This window comes from Lithobates pipiens, unplaced genomic scaffold (assembly GCF_037356315.1).
Source record: "Lithobates pipiens isolate NorthernLeopardFrog02 unplaced genomic scaffold, aLitPip1_a1.2 Scaffold_22, whole genome shotgun sequence".
NCBI lineage: Eukaryota > Metazoa > Chordata > Amphibia > Anura > Ranidae > Lithobates > Lithobates pipiens.
Window position 1 is genome coordinate 55,362,014 of NW_027507784.1, and position 22,267 is coordinate 55,384,280.

The 22,267-nt window shown below is 47.0% G+C and overlaps 1 protein-coding gene across 1 annotated transcript in view; it reads left to right on the plus strand.

Annotated features, from left to right (window-relative positions):
• Positions 1-22,267, plus strand: part of PLA2R1 (phospholipase A2 receptor 1) — a 193,552-nt gene that overhangs the window by 58,310 nt on the left and 112,975 nt on the right. The window contains exon 10 of the mRNA XM_077447604.1: positions 13,104-13,210. Coding sequence (XP_077303730.1) covers positions 13,104-13,210 — 107 coding nt within the window. The remainder of the gene's footprint in view (positions 1-13,103; positions 13,211-22,267) is intronic.

A 22,267-nucleotide genomic window follows, 5' to 3' on the forward strand; every position in this document is an offset into this window, starting at 1 on the left:
AGGGTTGACGTGCACTACTGCTGACCGCTGCCCTATACTGCAGCAGTCCTTCATTGGTATAGGGACTGACGTACAGTCTGCTAATCACTAACACACAACCTGCTTGGTCCACAAAAGTTCTTATAAGGACTGGTAACTTGGTATAGGGTGCTACGGTACATAGGCCTGAGTGCAGTACAGTCTGCTGTTCTGTAAGGACCGCTATCGGTCCACAATACATAGGGTTGCCGTGCACTACTGCTGACCGCTGCCCTATACTGCAGCAGTCCTTCATTGGTATAGGGACTGACGTACAGTCTGCTAATCACTAACACACAACCTGCTTGGTCCACAAAAGTTTTTATAAGGACTGGTAACTTGGTATAGGGTGCTACGGTACATAGGCCTGAGTGCAGTACAGTCTGCTGTTCTGTAAGGACCGCTATCGGTCCACAATACATAGGGTTGACGTGCACTACTGCTGACCGCTGCCCTATACTGCAGCAGTCCTTCAGCGGTATAGGGACTAAGAGTTTTGTCACAGGGTGATTTAAAAAATGACAGGCAGAGGAAGAGGCAGGCCCTTCCGCAGGGGTGGTAGGGGTAGGGCAGGAGCAACAGCCTTGAGCCAAAGTGGGAAGTTGCAGAAGGTGCGTTCAATTACTTTAAAGGACGCACCAGACTTGGTTGAGTGGCTCACTCAGCCTTATTCTTCTGCACCCTCCTCATCCTCTCGATCTGCACCCTCTTCTTCACTCTCTGCTATGTGCACCCCCAAAGACACTACCACCAACAACACCACCACCACCACATACCTTCCGCTTGAGTGCAAATGGGGGCCTTCATGCTCCAGTGTTTTAATAGGGACCCCCGTATAAAAAGCATGAGGGTCAAGGACCAGTACTGGGTGGCAACGTACTTAGATCCCCGGTACAAACACAAAATGGCGGAAATGTTACCGCCGTCGCAGAGGGCTGTCAGAATGCAGCACTTCCAGGCCTTGCTTCGAGAAATGCTGCATTCTGCTTTTGCGTGCGCTGGCAGAGGAGCAATTCCCACTCCCAGAGAAGGATTTGCGGGTACCAATCCAACAGCGCCTGCAAGAAGAGGCCGGTTTGAAGATGTGTTGGTGACTTCGGATATGAGGTCATTCTTTCAGCCGACCCATCGACAGGTGTCATCCGGATCCAGCATCAGGGAACGCCTAGACCGTCAGGTGTCCGACTACATTGGGTTAACGGCCGATGTGGACGCTCTGAGGAGTGATGAACCCCTAGACTACTGGGTGGGCAGGCTTGACCTCTGGCCAGAGCTTGCCCAATTTGCAATCGAACTGTTGGCTTGCCCCTCATCCAGTGTCCTGTCCGAAAGGACGTTCAGCGCAGCAGGGGGGATTGTGACCGATAAGCGTACTCGCCTAGCTCACGACAGTGTTAACTACCTCACATTTCTAAAAATGAATGAGGCATGGATCTCGGAGGAATTCAACACATGTGATCAGTAGACCATGTATATGTCTATAAACAATTTTTGGAATCAAGCACACAGACCTTCTTAATTCATTTGGCTCACTTCCCTGACCCAAAAAAGCACACCGTACTATATGCCCCTACCCTCCTCTTTGAAGAGGTTGAGCGGTGTCATATTTCTACTGGGGCTGCTTATTATGAGGGGTTCCCACCATCCCTGTGCTGTGCTGACTTCCTCCTGGGTGTTCTTATTATGAGGGGCTCCCACCATCCCTGTGCTGTGCTGACTTCCTCCTGGGGGTTCTTATTATGAGGGGCTCCCACCATCCCTGTGCTGTGCTGACTTCCTCCTGGGGGTTCTTATTATGAGGGGATCACACCATCCCTGTGCTGTGCTGACTTCCTCCTGGGGCTGCTTACGGTGCTGCTGTCAGCGCTGTATGTCACGGAGCTGCTGTCAGCGCTGTATGTCACGGAGCTGCTGTCAGCGCTGTATGTCACGGAGCTGCTGTCAGCGCTGTATGTCACGGAGCTGCTGTCAGCGCTGTATGTCACGGAGCTGCTGTCAGCGCTGTATGTCACGGAGCTGCTGTCAGCGCTGTATGTCACGGAGCTGCTGTCAGCGCTGTATGTCACGGTGCTGCTGTCAGCGCTGTATGTCACGGAGCTGCTGTCAGCGCTGTATGTCACGGAGCTGCTGTCAGTGCTGTATGTCACGGAGCTGCTGTCAGCGCTGTATGTCACGGAGCTGCTGTCAGCGCTGTATGTCACGGAGCTGCTGTCAGCGCTGTATGTCACGGTGCTGCTGTCAGCGCTGTATGTCACGGAGCTGCTGTCAGCGCTGTATGTCACGGAGCTGCTGTCAGTGCTGTATGTCACGGAGCTGCTGTCAGCGCTGTATGTCACGGAGCTGCTGTCAGCGCTGTATGTCACGGAGCTGCTGTCAGCGCTGTATGTCACGGTGCTGCTGTCAGCGCTGTATGTCACGGAGCTGCTGTCAGCGCTGTATGTCACGGAGCTGCTGTCAGCGCTGTATGTCACGGAGCTGCTGTCAGCGCTGTATGTCACGGAGCTGCTGTCAGCGCTGTATGTCACGGAGCTGCTGTCAGCGCTGTATGTCACGGTGCTGATGTCAGTGCTCTGTATTACGGTGCTGCTGTCAGTGCTCTGTATCTCCTGCACCCTCTTGTTTGCCTACCCTGGTCCCTGACCTTCCCTCTCCTCCATTGCCTTCATTAGCTCCATAGTCCTGAATTGTCAGAACAATTTCCCAAATAAAAAAAAAATGCTTGTAGTTATCGATCCCAAATTCACCTCATACATGTATTATGCTATTGTCCAGGTGGTGGGACTACGTGCTACCCCCTAATAATTACCCCGTGGCCGCAAATTCGACCTAAAGGTTTGCGAAATTCGCCTCCCATTGAAGTCAATGGAGCCCGCGGCGAACGGTCGTTTTCGCGAACGTTTGTGCCCGTTCGCGTTTCGCGTTCGCGAAACGTCCCGTCGGAAGTTCGTCCATCACTACTTATAATATCTTGCTGACCCATACGTCCGTACGTGATCCCCCGTACCTGGGGAAGTGGGAGAGAGATCTTAATATAGAGTTTACAGAAGATCAAAAAAAGCGAATCCTCTTTTTCGTGCATAAGTCCTCCCTGTGTAGCCAATATCAAGAAATCATCTACAAAGTACTGACCTGGTGGTACAGGATCCCCTCAGTACTAGCATCCATTTTTCCGGGTCATAGCCCCCTATGTTGGCGATGTGGCACGCAGAATGGCACATTGCTCCACATCTTCTGGGAGTGTAAAATATTGACCCCCTTTTGGAGACAGGTACTAGGAATTATTTACAAACTAACGGATGTGGATCTTCAAGACAACCCAGCAGCGATATTATTGAACCTAACTCCAATGTCCAGTAGGCGTTATCGTAAATCACTATTGAAACACCTCCTGAATGCAGCCAGGGCGTGTATTCCCAGTATGTGGAAGCAGCGGTCCCCTCCGATGGTGACACAGTGGTTTGCTAGGGTCTGTGACATTCAGCGGATGGAGTGCCTTACGGCTGCCTTGGGGGAAAGGGAGGAGGAACATAGTGCACGTTGGACACATTGGGATCTGTTTTGATTTTCATATGAATACAGGTCCTACAATTAATTGAGATACCCCTTAGCGGATTGGAGCTGGAGATCGTCGGCCTCGCCAGGGCTTTATCCATACCCCCTTTCCCCCTAATCCCTCACTCTTTCCCCTCTCTTTCGCTTTTCCCTCCTAATTTCAGCGACACCAATGGTGTCACTCACCCTTTCTTCCCATAACTAAGAAAAACTTCTGGTTTGCGATACCCCATTTTGGCACCACTCCCGTGTTTATAGGCGTGAGCCCGATATGTTACAGACAAAGACGACGCTTAGATGCATCTTGTTTAAATATTTTGCCTTGCTATCTGACCAATAGGAATAAACTTGTGTTGTCCCCTGGAGGGTCTCCCTCTACACAGAGGGCCATGCTTAGATAAGCAACACAGGTCTATTGGTAATATGTTCAGTTTAAGTTTGATATTTCAGGCTGAGCAGAGGGTTACTCCTGCTGACATAACAGACCTGTTAGTTAAATAGGGTTGAACTCTACCAATTAGACATGTGCATTCGTTTTCGTCCGAATGCATTTTCGTCCGAATTTCAGCTATTTTCGTTTTCGTTTTGACAAACGATAACGAAAGCACAAAATCCGAAAAACGAAAGATCCGACATAAATAAATGCTTTATTTTCGTTTTCATTGTTACAACAGTTCGATATAGAATAGGAGATTCGACATGACTCTGACAACAATCTGTGTCTATAGAACCTGTGGTCGAATGTGCTTAACCTTACCTCTATTAGTCCAAGATTATATAGAGAAAATATTCGACAGAGAAAAAAGATTTGACAGAGAGAAAAGATTCTGCAAGTTACTGTCCTAAAAAGTGTTTGGGGACCCGGGTCCTGCCCCAGGGGACATGTATCAATGCAAAAAAAAGTTTTAAAAACGGCCGTTTTTTCGGGAGCAGTTATTTTAATAATGATTAAAGTGAAACAATAAAAGTGTAATATTCCTTTAAATTTCGTAGGGGGGGGGTTGTCTATAGTATGCCTGTGAAGGGGCGCATGTTTCCCGTGCTTAGAATTGTCCCTGCACAAAGTGTCATTTATGCAGGAAAAAAAGTCCTTTAAAATCACTCGCAGCTATTATGAATTGTCGGCTCCCGTAATACAGAGAACACTCATTGAAAGTCATTGATAAAAAAATAAATAAATAATAAAAAAAAAAAAGCGTGGGGGTCCCCCAAATTCAATTACCAGGCCCTTCAGGTCTGGTATGGATATTAAGGGGAACCCTGCCTCAAATTTAAGAAAAAATTTGACGTGGGGTTCCCCCTAAATATCCATAACCAGACCCTTCAGGTCTGGTATGGATATTAAGGGGAACCCCGCATCAAATTTAAAAAAAATTTGACGTGGGGTTCCCCCTAAAAATCCATACCAGACCCTTTATCCGAGCACGCAACCTGGCAGGCCGCAGGAAAAGAGGGGGGGACGAGAGAGCGGCCCCCCCTCCCTCCTGAACCGTACCAGGCCACATGCCCTCAACATTGGGAGGATGCTTTGGGGGTCCGTGACCCCTCAAAGCACCTTGTCCCCATGTTGATGAGGACAAGGGCCTCATCCCCACAACCCTGGCCGGTGGTTGTGGAGGTCTGCGGGCGGGGGGCTTATCAGAATCTGGAAGCCCCCTTTAACAAGGGGACCCCCAGATCCCGGCCCCCCCCCTTTTGAAATGGTAAGGGGGTACAAAAGTACCCCTACCATTTCACAAAGAAAGTGTAAAAAATGGTTAAATAAAACAAACACACTTTTGAAAAATTCCTTTATTAAAAATAAAAAAATAAAAAAAAGATTCCAGCGGCGGTAATCCACTCTTGCTATCCAGCGACGGACGATCATCTCTTCAGCGATGTCTCATGTCATCCAGCGCAGCGAATCCTCCGTCCTTCTGTCTCCGTGGAGGAGACACTGCAAGGATTCCGGCGGATGACGTTTCTTATATACGGAGGGCGGGGCCACCCGTCACCTGACCCCGCCCCCCTCTGACGCAAGGGGAAACCTGGGGTTCCCTGTGACGTAGGGGTGACCCGCACCCCTCTGATGTAACACAGGCAGGTTTCCGTTACATCAGAGGGGGGCGGGGTCACCCATACGTCACGGGGAACCCCGGGTTTCCCCTTGCGTCAGAGGGGGGCGGGGTCAGGTGACGGGTGGCCCCGCCCTCCGTATATAAGAAACGTCATCCGCCGGAATGCCTGCAGTGTCTCCGTGGAGGAGACAGAAGAAGGATGCTGCGCTGCGCTGGATGACATTAGACATCGCTGGAGAGATGACCGTCCGTCGCTGGATAGCAAGAGTGGATTACCGCCGCTGGAATCTTTTTTTTTATTTTTAATAAAGGAATTTTTAAAAAGTGTGTTTGTTTTATTTAAACATTTTTTACACTTTCTTTGTGAAATGGTAGGGGTACTTTTGTACCCCCTTACCATTTCAAACAGGGGGGGGCCGGGATCTGGGGGTCCCCTTGTTAAAGGGGGCTTCCAGATTCTGATAAGCCCCCCGCCCGCAGACCTCCACAACCACCGGCCAGGGTTGTGGGGATGAGGCCCTTGTCCTCATCAACATGGGGACAAGGTGCTTTGAGGGGTCACGGACCCCCAAAGCATCCTCCCAATGTTGAGGGCATGTGGCCTGGTACGGTTCAGGAGGGAGGGGGGGCCGCTCTCTCGTCCCCCCCTCTTTTCCTGCGGCCTGCCAGGTTGCGTGCTCGGATAAAGGGTCTGGTATGGATTTTTAGGGGGAACCCCACGTCAATTTTTTTTTTAATTTGACGCGGGGTTCCCCTTAATATCCATACCAGACCTGAAGGGTCTGGTTATGGATATTTAGGGGGAACCCCACGTCAAATTTTTTCTTAAATTTGAGGCAGGGTTCTCCTTAATATCCATACCAGACCTGAAGGGCCTGGTAATTGAATTTGGGGGACCCCCACGCTTTTTTTTTAATTTATTTATTTATTTATTTATTTATTTATCAATGACTTTCAATGAGTGTTCTCTGTATTACGGGAGCCGACAATTCATTATAGCTGCGAGTGATTTTAAAGGACTTTTTTTCCTGCATAAATGACACTTTGTGCAGGGACAATTCTAAGCACGGGAAACATGCGCCCCTTCACAGGCATACTATAGACAACCCCCCCCCTACGAAATTTAAAGGAATATTACACTTTTATTGTTTCACTTTAATCATTATTAAAATCACTGCTCCCGAAAAAACGGCCGTTTTTAAAACTTTTTTTTGCATTGATACATGTCCCCTGGGGCAGGACCCGGGTCCCCAAACACTTTTTAGGACAGTAACTTGCAAATTAGCCTTTAAAATTAGCACTTTAGATTTTGAACGTTGGAGTCCCATAGACTTTAATAGGGTTCTAAAGTATGCTATATACTAGCTCCGTCGAATCTTCTTTATACATTCGACAGACACCATAAGCCTTCAAAGACAGATTCGACCGTAATTCATGTGGATTTTCGGACGAATGCAATTTTTGAACGAAAACCAAAATAAATAAAAACGAATTTCGGGAGTAACTAAATAAATTAAGTTTTCAGACGAAAACGAAATTCCGAAACGAAATATTTTACTCTGCACATGTCTACTACCAATGCGATATATCAGATAGTTGATTACTATTACAGCATTTTAAACAGATTTGTTTGTGTTCCTACGAATACTTATCAACAGTGACAGATGATTGTTTTTGTCGTTTGTATGGCATATTTGTGTATTCAGCATTCCTTAAATAAAGATTTTAAAAAATAAAATAAAACCACTAAAGGTGCACCGAATGGAAATTTTGGTGCCGAAACTGAAAATAACAGGTTTTAAAAAATATATTTTTTTATACATAATTGTTTTATGTTCGACTTTTTAATTAATATCATGAATTTAAATGAATATGCGTTTATTGTCAACCTTATTGGCACCTTTAGCGCAAGAAAAGCTCAAGAAAAATGTATCCCTTTAAATTCTATGTATGTCTTCACACTGGTCTGTTGCTCTTCCATTGTGGTGTTAAAAATCTTGTTTGTTGCATTTTTGGCAAGTTAAAAAAAACGCACCTCCTCGTTGAAATGCATTGAAAACGCAGCAAGAATGCATCAATATCGCACCTGTGTTAGGTTTTTGATGTGATTTTTGAGTTACATGACCTATGAAAAACAAACCTTAAGCACAGTAAAATCGCAGCAAAATCGCGTGTGTTTTCGGGGCCATTATTGTCACCTATTTCTCTTATCAGCAAGATGCTGATAACACCATTTTCGCCTGGGAATGTTTTGGCTCCCGAAATTTCAATGCATCTCTAGTTATAAGAATGTCAAGAATGTCCATGGACATCCACCTGGCGGTAAGTGGTTAATATTGCTTGAAGCTCAGCCACTTCTCTTTTTTTACCTCCACGGGCCACCCGTGTGAAAGAATCCTAAGAAAACAGTGTTTGTTTCACACTAGGTCTACTTTAATAGGTTCGAAAGTTAAATGTTGAAGATAAGCGAAAAATAAATAAACAGCACAGCTGGCAGACAAGGTTCTGAACATTCTCCATGTGTCCATACCAGAGTCACTTGATCTCAGCTCATTTTTTATTTGCTTGGGTCAAAGTTTAGGAAAACACGCTGGTGAAACCAATATCTGTATACTGTATATGCACTGAAGTTGAATGTATAATATACAGTATCTCACAAAAGTGAGTACACCCCTCACATTTTTGTAAATATTTTATTATATCTTTTCATGTGATAAAACTGAAGAAATTACACTTTACTACAATGTAAAGTAGTGAGTGTACAACTTGTATAACAGTGTACTTTTGGGCACGGATATTTCAACCGTTAGTGGGATTCCCCCACTGACAGCTCAAATGTAAGCACCTTCCTTCCGGGATAATACAGTGTCCCGGTGTTCTGGCATATAGCGCCCTTCCATCGGATAGTGTCCGCCCCGTATTGCCCAGGCACAGTACGGAGCAGGAGGAGATTCGGGAAATCCCCGAAGATGAACGGCGCCTGCGCCGTGAGTGGAGGTGGTAGCCGCAACATCCAAGTGGACATAGGGCTGCAAATATTAGAGGGCCCCTCGCAGGATCGCTTCGCTCACCACGCTTCGGGCACGGCCTCGCTGTGCTCGGCTCTTTTTATTCCAACTCTATGTACAGGCGCCATTCATCTTCGGCTATTTTTGCAATCTGTGTGTCCTGTGTACTGCGCATGCGCAGTACACAGCGGACACTATCCGATGGGGGACACAGTGTGATAGGACACCGGAATGAAACTGACACAGCCTGCACAGTGCATTCTGCGCCCTGATTGGACAAAGCTTTACCCAACCAGGGCGCAGTAAAAGCTGGTTGTTAAGGAGCAGAGTCAAGAAGCCAGCCACGGTGTCCTTAGCAACCAATGAGTCATCAGCTGTCAATAGGCTTCCCCGCTGACAACTGAATAATGAAAAAATAAAATTGCTGGTAAAAAAAAAAAATGGTAAGGGTGTCCCCCCCCCCAGGCCATATCAGACCTGATTTGGTATCGATTTTGAGGGGAACCCCCCACCAAAATCCATACCAGATCCTTACCTGAGCCTGCAGCCTGGCAGGTCAGGGAAGGGGAGGGGATGACCGAGCACCCCCCCACCCCCCCTCCTGAAATATACCAGGCCACATGTCCTCACCAAAAAAGTGTCAAAAAATAATAAAACAGAGACAGTTTTGACAATTCCTTTATTAAAAAATAAAAATAAAACAGGTCCCCCAATGTAAATCCATCATCAATCACGCCACCATCGTGCCCGAAAAAGAACAATGCTCCCGTCGTCCATGAAGGCTCGCCACCTACTGCAGGCTCTGCCGTTTGACAGTTCTTATATAGGTAAGGAACGGGACCCACCTGGCTATATCACCTGGTGACACCCCCCACTTCTGATGTCACTGGTCAAGCATGCACCGGTCCGTGACGTCAGAAGGGGATGGTGCCACCAGGTGACAAAGCCAGGTGGCCCCACCCCTTACCTATATAAGAACTATCAAATGGCAGAGGAAGGAGTAGGCAGTCAGCCTTCGACATTTGAACCTTTTTTTTTCCTGGTGCGGTGAGTGGCATGATTGACGATGGCTTTACATCAGTCGACTGTTTTTTTATTAAAGGGATTGTCAAAAGTGAGTACTTTCAGCAGCATTGATACCCAATGCCTCCTCTTTAGTTCCGGCTCCTGTGAACTGAGAGGACATGCCAGGTGGAGTGGAGAGGGTGGGAGCACGTGGCTGAATGTAGTAGGAGGTGAGGTCCTGTGTATGGCAAAACATAAAGCTAATATGATCCCACCTCCCACAACATTCAGTCTGACCCAGCCACATGCCGCTGCCTAAAGAGGATCTTCAGCCCCCCACCCCCCCCCCCAAAAAAAAGTTACAAATACTGCAGCTACTGACTTTTATTAAAAAGAAATGTACCTGTCCAGGAATCCAGCACTGTCCTAACCCGGGCCGGTTCTTCAACGGTCTTCGGGTCCCCGGCATGTTTACTAAGGGAAACAGACTGTGACTATTTGAAGCTCCACAGCTGTCTTCCCACTGTGCATTTTGAATGGTCCTGCCAGGGGTGGCCTGACCATTAAGGGCGCAGGGCGGCGCCCCCCCACCCATGCGTTTCACCCCTTGCAGGATGCCGGATGCATGGATTCCAGTGTTATTTGTTTTTTTTTAAGCGCCTGATTAGAGTCAAAGGCTCTAAAAGGCTTCAAAATAGGGTAGACTCGGGGGACAGAGAATGCGAACCGAGCCCACCCAGGTGTGTTACAATAGCGAGTCACAGCTTGAACTCTTCTCTTTTTTTTTTTAACCACTTGCTTACTGGGCACTTAAACCCCCCTCAGTCCCAGACCAATTTTCAGCTTTCAGCGCTGATGCACTTTGAATGACAATTGCGCGGGCATACAACACTATACCCAAATGAAATTTTTATCATTTTTTTTCCCACAAATAGAGCTTTCTTTTGGTGGTATTTAGTTACAGCTCGGAGTTTTATTTTTTGCTAAACAAACAAAAAAAGATGCAAAAAAGAAAAAAAAAAAATCATGTTTTAATAGTTTGTTATAAAATTTTGCAAACGGGTCATTTTTCTCCTTCATTGAAGTGCGCTGATAAGGCGGCACTGATAGGCTGCATTGGTGGGCACTGATGGGCTGCATTGGTGGGCACTGATGGGCTGCATTGGTGGGCACTGATAGGCTGCACTGGTGGGCACTGATAGGCATAGTTAAGGCGGCACTAATAGGCACAGATAAGGCGGCACCGATGGGCACAGATAAGGCGGCACTGATGGGCAAAGATGGGCACAGATAAGATGGCACGGATGGGTGGCACGGATAAGTGGCACGGATGAGTGGCACGGATGGGCATTGATAGGTACCACAGATAGATGGGACTGATGGGCACTGATAGGTGGCACTGATAGGTGGCTCTGATAGGTGGCACTGCTGGGCACTGATGGGCGGCACTGCTGGGCACTGATGGGCGGCACTGCTGGGCACTGATGGGCGGCACTGGGGTGTAGCACCTTTGAGGCAGATTGGGTGGCACTGTGGGTGGCACTGTGGGTGGCACTGTGGGTGGCACTGTGGGGTGGCACTGTGGGTGGCACTGTGGGTGGCACTGTGGGCACTATGGGCACAGACGGGGGGCACTTACTTTTACTTTTAGTTATACTTCAGGATGGCACTGCGGGAGGCAGGTGGGCACTGGCAGGTGGCATGTGGTGCCTTGCATTGCTGGCCGTGATCGGGACTGATGTCCCGATCACGGCCGCCGGTGATCGGCTTTTTTTTTTTCTCCTCGCGCTGTCAGCGCGAGGAGGAATAATAGCCGATTACCGGCTCCGTTCTATCACATGATCAGCTGTCATTGGCTGACAGCTGATCACGTGATAAGGGGTCGGGATCGACCCCTTGCACGGATCGGTGATCAGGCGAGTCTCATAGACTCGCCGATCACAGAGCGCGCCGCGCGCGCCCCTCAGGGGGCGCGCAGGCCGCTCGTAACCGGGACGACGTCAATAGACGTAGTCCCGGAAATCTAGGTCCGCGCTAATGCCGTCATTCGGCAATAGCGCGGTACCCAAGTGGTTAAATAGCAAACATCCCTATACTTACCTGCTCTGTGCATTACTTACCCATCCTCTTCTTCTGGGGTCCTCCGCCAGCGCTCCAGGCTCCTCCAATTCAATGGGTGCCCCTACGGAAACCACTTTCCCTGGGGGCACATGTGCAGGCCCACTCCCAAGTCCCGCTGCTGTGTCCACTGACACAGACAGTGAAACACAGCCCCTCCCCTCACTCACATGTCACTGGATTTGAGTGACAGCATTGGGAGCCAATCGCTCCCACTGTTATCAATCTGTCCAATGAGGAGAGAGACACCGGCTGGAGCTGCTGCGCCCGTGCACATCACTGGATCAGATCGGGCGCAGGTAAGGAAAAGGACTGAGCTGCAGCACAGAAGGTTTTTCACCTTAATACATAGAATGCATTAAGGGGAAAAAACTTTAAGGCTTTAGAACCACTTTATACCAAGTTAATTTGTAGAGCTGGTAGTTATAGAAATGAAATACCCTTTTTATAACTTTCCCATTTTAAAAATGAAGGTAGTAGGGGCTTATAGCCTTAGAGAAATGGTCATGCTAACAAGTAGACCCGGATTACTAGGCCTCTGATCACTTTGGTAAATGCATCCTCGTTTTGACCTGATAATGTATATGTTTTTGTATTGTGCTTAACATTGTAATAGAAATTATTGAAAAGAAAAATGAAGGTAGAACCAAAGAAAAAACTTGTTTTTTAAATTTTGTATAGAGTAATGTACTGTAGGTGGTATAACCTCTGTCATTTTTTTTTTCTGTGCCATTTATGTCCCATTGGGGAGTTTTCCCTTCACTTTCTGCCCCATAGCTATAACAGCACATGAGAGAAAATCCTTCCAAAGTAAAGGAAATCCCTGATAGTCACCAGAACTAGTGTCCCCATTGCATAATTTCCCCTCTATTCCTGTTCTGGTGGCAACTCGGAATTTGGGATTTTTATTTTTTTTGTCATTTTTCACTCTTGATGAAAACGGTCACCAGGAGAAACAGGAATAGAGAGGGGTACATACATCAATAAAAATGACCTCTCCGCTTTTGATTTTAGTTATATATTAATGAATATGTAAATGTGCGCTCTTCTTTATTTGCCTGGGGCTGAACTTAAATTCTTCATCCACTTTTTTTTACCTTTATTTCCTTTTTGGTTACCAGGACAGGAAGTGAGGGGAATCTCCCCACCAGGGACACAGGCAGTAATAAAAAATGACCAAGGTTTTCTTTACCTTTCCTGAAAAATTGATATCTGTGTCCCCTTTAGCTTGAGTTCCCCTTTAATTTAAATCTTGACTGGCCATCCTGGTAAAGAGAGGGTGAGGTGATAATCTCAATGTTATTTGTTAATAATAGTAAATGACATAACCTTATTTCTATTTCAGCCCTTCGAGAGATACAGAGGTTACTGCTACGGAGTTAATGTTCTAAAACTAAATTATGAAGACGCTGGAAGTGATCCTTACTGCCCTCTAGTGACCATAACTGACAGGTGCATGTTCCACACATATATATATATATATATATATATATATATATAAATATAGCGGATTGCGACATTCTGCATTAGAATCTCATAGCTCCCAACTGTCCCTGATTTAGAACAATGTGCCTCTGTCCCTCTGTACCCCTCATTTGTCCCTCATTTTGGTCTGATCTATATAGTTGTATATAAAATGCACTTTTTATCTTTCAAAAAGGGTTTCCCAGTGCTAAACCTTTCATCCAATTTCTAAATTGTTGCATTTGTAAGTTTCAAAAGCCAATATAAAGGAATAGTAGTGGTAAATAAAAGCACTTGTGGGTTTAACTAATCATTTTTGTATAATTGTCCTTTAAGGGGGCGTGGCAGGGTGTGTGTCTTATGCCTACATAGGTGTCTCTCCTTTCAATCTCAAAAAGCTGGGAGGTATGGGAATCTGTCACAAAGAAAATCATGTGTGAGATGCATCAGGTGGAAGCTGCCATTCCCTGACTTCAAAGTTTCCTTTGGAGGCTTCTCACAGGCATTTCAAGATATATTATGCTTCATGAGCACAGCTCCCAACTGTCCCTGATTTGGAACAATGTCCCTCTTTCCCTTTTTCTTCCTCATTTTTCCCTCATTTTGATCTGATCTATATACTTGTATATATAATGCACTTTTTATCTTTCAAAAAGTGTATCTCAGTGCTAAATCTTTCATCCAAATTCTAAATTGCTGCATTTGTACATTTTAAAAGCCAATATAAAGGAATAGTAGTGGTAAAAAAAAGTCCCTTTAGTGGATTTAATTAACTTTTTTTTGGTTAATTCTCCTTTAAGGGGGTGTGGCAGAGGGCTTGTCCTATGCCTACATACATTTGTTGGTAGGTGTCCCTCATTCCCGTTTTAAAATGTTGGACGGTATGCATGAGAAGTACATTTTCATGGCCCATTCACACCTATGCATTGGGGGTTATTTACTAAAGGAAAATCCACTTTGCACTGCAAGTGCACTTGGAAGTAAAGTCGCTGTATATCCGAGAGGACATGCAAGGAGAATAAAAAACAGCATTTTAGCTTGCACATGATTGGATGATAATTTCAGCAGAGCTTCCCCTCATTTCAGATCTACCCCTAAGCCCTTGTACACACGGTCGGAGATTCCGACGGAATGTGTCCGATTGGACCGTTTTGTCTGATAATCCGACTGTGTGTGTTCTCCATCGGACTGTTTCCGTCGGAGTATCCGACGGACCAAGTTTTACAACTTGTCGGTAAAATTTTCCGACAACATGATCTGATCGGACCTTGTCCGATCATGTGTAAAGAATTCCCATCGGACAAAGTGCCAGGCATGCTCAGATCAAATTTCTACACCAAAGCTATTGGCTACTAGCCCGAACGTAGTCCTGTCGTAACGAAATAACATCATCACGTTCTGAACGATCGGATTTTCTGACAACTTTGTCCGACCGTGTGTATGCAACAGTTTCAGACAAAATCCGACGGATTTGGTTGTCGGAATGTCCGACCGTGTGTACAGGGGCTTAGATTTAGAGCAACTGCATTTCCAAGTGCACTTGCAGTGCAAAGTGGATTTGCCTTTTGTAAATAACCCCCATTGCGTTGCAGCACCTTGCTGTATGTATATTATTTCTGGCATTTAAGCTGAGCTCCGGGCACAAGAAATTTAAATATATTCAGTATACAGCCACAAAGGATAAAATTCACTTCTTGTGCACCAAATGCCTTTGCAACCCTTTAGACCCCTTTCACACTGACAACGCAGCCGTGTTAGCGATAAAGCCCCGCTAGTAGCCGAACTAAGGATTAAAAGCACTCACAAAGCACCGCTACCAAGGCGATTTGCTGGCACTTCAGAGGTCCTGACCATTGATTTCAATAGGCATGGGTGCTTTATGCACTTTCTCCTAAAGCGGCCCAAAGCAGCACTTTTTTTAACGTCCTGCCAGCGCAGCGCCCCAGTGTGAAAGCAAATCCAGACTGATAGAAATACAAAGCATTACCGCACCAAGGTAATGACTTCTCCCAAAACAGCTGTCTCCACAATCCCACAGGGTGCCGGCTCTGTTTGCAACAGGAACTGAAGTAGAAAAGATGTAGCTGGATAGCCGCACTCCAAATTATTCAACTTTATTTCAAAAATGTAATTAAAATCATGGCATCTAGGCTTGTATACAGAATAACTGCACAGCCGCTATCCGCTAACTGTGCAGTTAGTCTGTATACAAGCCTATATGCCATGATTTTAATTACATTTTTGAAATAAAGTTGAATAATTTGGAGTGCGGCTATCCAGCTACATCTTTTCTACTCCAGTGTGAAAGCAGGCGAGGCATTTTTCAGGTGCTTTAAAGGCACTATTTTTGGAGCTAAAGCAACTGAAAAACGCCTCCAGCGTGAAAGGGGTCTTAAAAGTAGCAGCGCAGTCATTACTGTGTACGCAGGTACAGTCTGTACTCCCCACTATAGGTGGCGCTCAACTGAAGTGGCAATACAGAAGGGGAACATCTGTCTGATTGGACACTGGTGCCCCAAGTGACCTTGTGACCTATCTATTTAAAACACCAGCTTCCGAGTGTATTGAGAATTTGGAAGTGGTCAGACATGTGCAATTCGTTTCGTTCCGAATTTGTTAATTCGGAAATATCCAAATAAGCGAAAACCCATTAATGATTCTTTACGAATATTCATAAATTCAAATATATGCAAATTTGTAAATTTGCTAATTCGAATATATGTAAATTTGTAAATTTGAATATTCATAAATTCTGACATTTCGAAATTCTGACATTTCGAAATTCGAAAATCCGGAAAATTGGAAATTGGAGATCCCAAAATCCAGAAATTTGAAAACACAAATATTCAAAAGAACAAAAATTAAAAAACCCGAAAATGCAAAAATCCAAAATAATAACTAATAATTAGTGATGGCCGAACGGTTCGCCCGGCGGTCGTTTCGCGGCGAATTTCCGACTTTCGCCGTCCGCGGGTTCGAACGCCTTTTTCCGTCGTTCGCCCCGGCGGACTTACGTGTTTAATGTATACAAGAACTTTAACCTTTCGTGACACGTTTATCATGTGTTACAGGACAACCAATTGAGACATGACAGCTCATGGACACTTGGACATTCCCCCTAACCTATAAATACACCCGATCCGGTGGCCATTTTACATTCTTTCTTCTGTCACTGTAGGGAAAGGATCCTGTGTGGAGTAGGGACAGAGAAAACGCTAGCTATTTGGTACACAAAAGTTCTTTTCAGGACTGGTATAGGTGTTAGGTCAGCAGCCTGAGTTTCTTTTGTCAGTTTAGATAAAGGGACAGAGCGCTGTATGCTGCTATTTTAGGGACAGCTCAGCCAGATTAGTCTTTCTTCATCATCATCATCATCATCATCATTAGCTGTTACTATCAGGTCCACAAAAGAGCTGTTCCAGCTAATCGTTCCAGCCTACTCTTTTTTGCCAATTTGTATAGGGACAGGCAGGAAGCAGTGTGTCAGGCAGTGAGGATAATTTTAAAGACTTGCTGTTACTATTAGTTCCACAAAGGTTCTTTTCAGGACTGGTATCAGTGGTACGGTAATAGGCTTGTACACGTATAATATTCTTTCTTCCAAATATAGAAAGAATATTATACTTGACTGCTGCCCTTCTGCTGCAGTCTGCTAATCATTCACAACTCACTTGTTCCACAAAGCTCTTTATCAGGACTGGTAACTTGGTCTGTCTAGGGTGCTACGGTACATAGGCTTGGGTGCGGTACAGTCTGCTGTTCTGTAAGGACCGCTATCGGTCCACAATACATAGGGTTGCCGTGCACTACTGCTGACCGCTGCCCTATACTGCAGCAGTCCTTCATTGGTATAGGGACTGACGTACAGTCTGCTAATCACTAACACACAACCTGCTTGGTCCACAAAAGTTCTTATAAGGACTGGTAACTTGGTATAGGGTGCTACGGTACATAGGCCTGAGTGCGTTACAGTCTGCTGTTCTGTAAGGACCGCTATCGGTCCACAATACATAGGGTTGCCGTGCACTACTGCTGACCGCTGCCCTATACTGCAGCAGTCCTTCATTGGTATAGGGACTGACGTACAGTCTGCTAATCACTAACACACAACCTGCTTGGTCCACAAAAGTTCTTATAAGGACTGGTAACTTGGTATAGGGTGCTACGGTACATAGGCCTGAGTGCGTTACAGTCTGCTGTTCTGTAAGGACCGCTATCGGTCCACAATACATAGGGTTGCCGTGCACTACTGCTGACCGCTGCCCTATACTGCAGCAGTCCTTCATTGGTATAGGGACTGACGTACAGTCTGCTAATCACTAACACACAACCTGCTTGGTCCACAAAAGTTCTTATAAGGACTGGTAACTTGGTATAGGGTGCTACGGTACATAGGCCTGAGTGCGTTACAGTCTGCTGTTCTGTAAGGACCGCTATCGGTCCACAATACATAGGGTTGCCGTGCACTACTGCTGACCGCTGCCCTATACTGCAGCAGTCCTTCAGCGGTATAGGGACTGACGCACAGTCTGCTAAACACTAACACACAACCTGCTTGGTCCACAAAAGTTTTTATAAGGACTGGTAACTTGGTATAGGGTGCTACGGTACATAGGCCTGAGTGCAGTACAGTCTGCTGTTCTGTAAGGACCGCTATCGGTCCACAATACATAGGGTTGCCGTGCACTACTGCTGACCGCTGCCCTATACTGCAGCAGTCCTTCATTGGTATAGGGACTGACGTACAGTCTGCTAATCACTAACACACAACCTGCTTGGTCCACAAAAGTTCTTATAAGGACTGGTAACTTGGTATAGGGTGCTACGGTACATAGGCCTGAGTGCGTTACAGTCTGCTGTTCTGTAAGGACCGCTATCGGTCCACAATACATAGGGTTGCCGTGCACTACTGCTGACCGCTGCCCTATACTGCAGCAGTCCTTCATTGGTATAGGGACTGACGTACAGTCTGCTAATCACTAACACACAACCTGCTTGGTCCACAAAAGTTCTTATAAGGACTGGTAACTTGGTATAGGGTGCTACGGTACATAGGCCTGAGTGCGTTACAGTCTGCTGTTCTGTAAGGACCGCTATCGGTCCACAATACATAGGGTTGCCGTGCACTACTGCTGACCGCTGCCCTATACTGCAGCAGTCCTTCAGCGGTATAGGGACTGACGCACAGTCTGCTAAACACTAACACACAACCTGCTTGGTCCACAAAAGTTTTTATAAGGACTGGTAACTTGGTATAGGGTGCTACGGTACATAGGCCTGAGTGCAGTACAGTCTGCTGTTCTGTAAGGACCGCTATCGGTCCACAATACATAGGGTTGCCGTGCACTACTGCTGACCGCTGCCCTATACTGCAGCAGTCCTTCATTGGTATAGGGACTGACGTACAGTCTGCTAATCACTAACACACAACCTGCTTGGTCCACAAAAGTTCTTATAAGGACTGGTAACTTGGTATAGGGTGCTACGGTACATAGGCCTGAGTGCGTTACAGTCTGCTGTTCTGTAAGGACCGCTATCGGTCCACAATACATAGGGTTGCCGTGCACTACTGCTGACCGCTGCCCTATACTGCAGCAGTCCTTCATTGGTATAGGGACTGACGTACAGTCTGCTAATCACTAACACACAACCTGCTTGGTCCACAAAAGTTCTTATAAGGACTGGTAACTTGGTATAGGGTGCTACGGTACATAGGCCTGAGTGCGTTACAGTCTGCTGTTCTGTAAGGACCGCTATCGGTCCACAATACATAGGGTTGCCGTGCACTACTGCTGACCGCTGCCCTATACTGCAGCAGTCCTTCAGCGGTATAGGGACTGACGCACAGTCTGCTAAACACTAACACACAACCTGCTTGGTCCACAAAAGTTTTTATAAGGACTGGTAACTTGGTATAGGGTGCTACGGTACATAGGCCTGAGTGCAGTACAGTCTGCTGTTCTGTAAGGACCGCTATCGGTCCACAATACATAGGGTTGCCGTGCACTACTGCTGACCGCTGCCCTATACTGCAGCAGTCCTTCATTGGTATAGGGACTGACGTACAGTCTGCTAATCACTAACACACAACCTGCTTGGTCCACAAAAGTTCTTATAAGGACTGGTAACTTGGTATAGGGTGCTACGGTACATAGGCCTGAGTGCGTTACAGTCTGCTGTTCTGTAAGGACCGCTATCGGTCCACAATACATAGGGTTGCCGTGCACTACTGCTGACCGCTGCCCTATACTGCAGCAGTCCTTCATTGGTATAGGGACTGACGTACAGTCTGCTAATCACTAACACACAACCTGCTTGGTCCACAAAAGTTCTTATAAGGACTGGTAACTTGGTATAGGGTGCTACGGTACATAGGCCTGAGTGCGTTACAGTCTGCTGTTCTGTAAGGACCGCTATCGGTCCACAATACATAGGGTTGCCGTGCACTACTGCTGACCGCTGCCCTATACTGCAGCAGTCCTTCATTGGTATAGGGACTGACGTACAGTCTGCTAATCACTAACACACAACCTGCTTGTTCCACAAAAGTTCTTATAAGGACTGGTAACTTGGTATAGGGTGCTACGGTACATAGGCCTGAGTGCGTTACAGTCTGCTGTTCTGTAAGGACCGCTATCGGTCCACAATACATAGGGTTGCCGTGCACTACTGCTGACCGCTGCCCTATACTGCAGCAGTCCTTCATTGGTATAGGGACTGACGTACAGTCTGCTAATCACTAACACACAACCTGCTTGTTCCACAAAAGTTCTTATAAGGACTGGTAACTTGGTATAGGGTGCTACGGTACATAGGCTTGAGTGCGGTACAGTCTGCTGTTCTGTAAGGACCGCTATCGGTCCACAATAGATAGGGTTGACGTGCACCACTGCTGACCGCTGCCCTATACTGCAGCAGTCCTTCAGCGGTATAGGGACTGACGTACAGTCTGCTAAACACTAATACACAACCTGCTTGGTCCACAAAAGTTCTTATAAGGACTGGTAACTTGGTATAGGGTGCTACGGTACATAGGCTTGAGTGCGGTACAGTCTGCTGTTCTGTAAGGACCGCTATAGGTCCACAATAGATAGGGTTGACGTGCACCACTGCTGACCGCTGCCCTATACTGCAGCAGTCCTTCAGCGGTATAGGGACTGACGTACAGTCTGCTAAACACTAATACACAACCTGCTTGGTCCACAAAAGTTCTTATAAGGACTGGTAACTTGGTATAGGGTGCTACGGTACATAGGCTTGAGTGCGGTACAGTCTGCTGTTCTGTAAGGACCGCTATAGGTCCACAATAGATAGGGTTGACGTGCACCACTGCTGACCGCTCACCTATACTGCAGCAGTCCTTCAGCGGTATAGGGACTAAGAGTTTTGTCACAGGGTCATTTAAAAAATGACATGCAGAGGAAGAGGCAGGCCCTTCCGCAGGGGTGGTAGGGGTAGGGCAGGAGCAACAGGCTTGAGCCAAAGTGGGAAGTTGCAGAAGGTGCGTTCAATTACTTTAAAGGATGCACCAGACTTGGTTGAGTGGCTCGCTCAGCCTTACTCTTCTGCACCCTCCTCATCCTCTCGATCTGCACCCTCTTCTTCACTCTCTGCTATGTGCACCCCCAAAGACACTACCACCAACAACACGACCACCACCACCACCACCACATACCTTCCGCTTGAGTCACTGGAATTATTTTCCGATCCATATCAAGAGGACATTTCTGATGCGCAGCCACTCTTGGTATTGGATCAGGAAGAGGAGGTAGCAACAAGCGCTACTCAGCAGTCTGACGCCAGTACCCAGATCAGCCCAAGGAGGAGGTTGGTCCCCGGTGTTGCTGCCTACTCTACTTATAGCGGTGGGGAAGGTGACGTTGATGATGACGTGTCTAGTGATGTCACGTGGGTGCCCACAAGAGAGGAAGAGGAGGGGAGTTCAGAGGGAGATATGGACCAGCAGATAGGGAGGAGAAGCAGCAATGACTTACATTGCACAGCAGGGACAAAGCAGACTGCAAATGTATCAGGAGCGAGTCATCGACCATGTACGGTCACATCTGGCGCTCCCAGGACACCGGCACATGGCTCCGCAGTGTGGGCTTTTTTTAACGTGTCCGCTGCTGACAATAGCGTTGCCATCTGCAATCTTTGCAGTCAACGCGTTAGTCGCGGTAAGCCCAATACTCACCTAGGGACGACCGCCTTAAGAAGGCACATGAGCAGCCATCACCGAGCCCAGTGGGAGCAACGGAACACACAAAGCCACACTGCAGGCTCTCACCGTCCAGCCTCGTCTTCTACTTCTCCTTCTCCTCTCTCCTCACAATTGTCCTCCACTCCACCTTCCATCACGCCAAGCTCACATTTTTCTGCAAAAAGGCAGGCTTCCGTGGGCCTAATGTTTGAGCGTAAAAAAATGATGACGCCGGATAACCCTCTTGCCCAACGGTTGGCGGCTGGCTTGTCAGAACTCATAGCCCGCCAACTACTGCCATATAAACTGGTGGACTCGGAGGCCTTTCGCAAATTTGTGGCCATTGGAACACCACAATGGAAGGTCCCAGGAAGGAAGTATTTCTCAGAGAAGGGCATCCCAGAGCTATATGGCCATGTTCAGCGGCAAGTGAATGTATCTCTGGCACACAGTGTCGGTGCCAAGATACATCTGACCACAGACACGTGGTCTAGCAAACACGGGCAGGGAAGGTATATCAGTTTTACTGCCCACTGGGTGAACCTTCTGACGGCCGTCAAGCATGTAACCCGTGGCACCCGTGTAGATTTGGTTTTACCGCCACGGATTGCATGCAGGCCTGACTCTTCTTCTCCTCCTCCTACTCCATCCTCCTCCCTCTCCTCCTCAGCTGCCTCCTCCTTTTCCGCTGCTAGCGTCTCTTCCACTGCACCGCCCAAGCTCCCCAGAACCTATTCCACATGCCAGGTGAGACGTTGCCATGCCGTGCTGCGTCTGTTGTGCCTGGAAGCAAAGAGCCACACTGGCCCGGCACTCCTTTCAGCTTTGCGTTCACAGGCAGATGA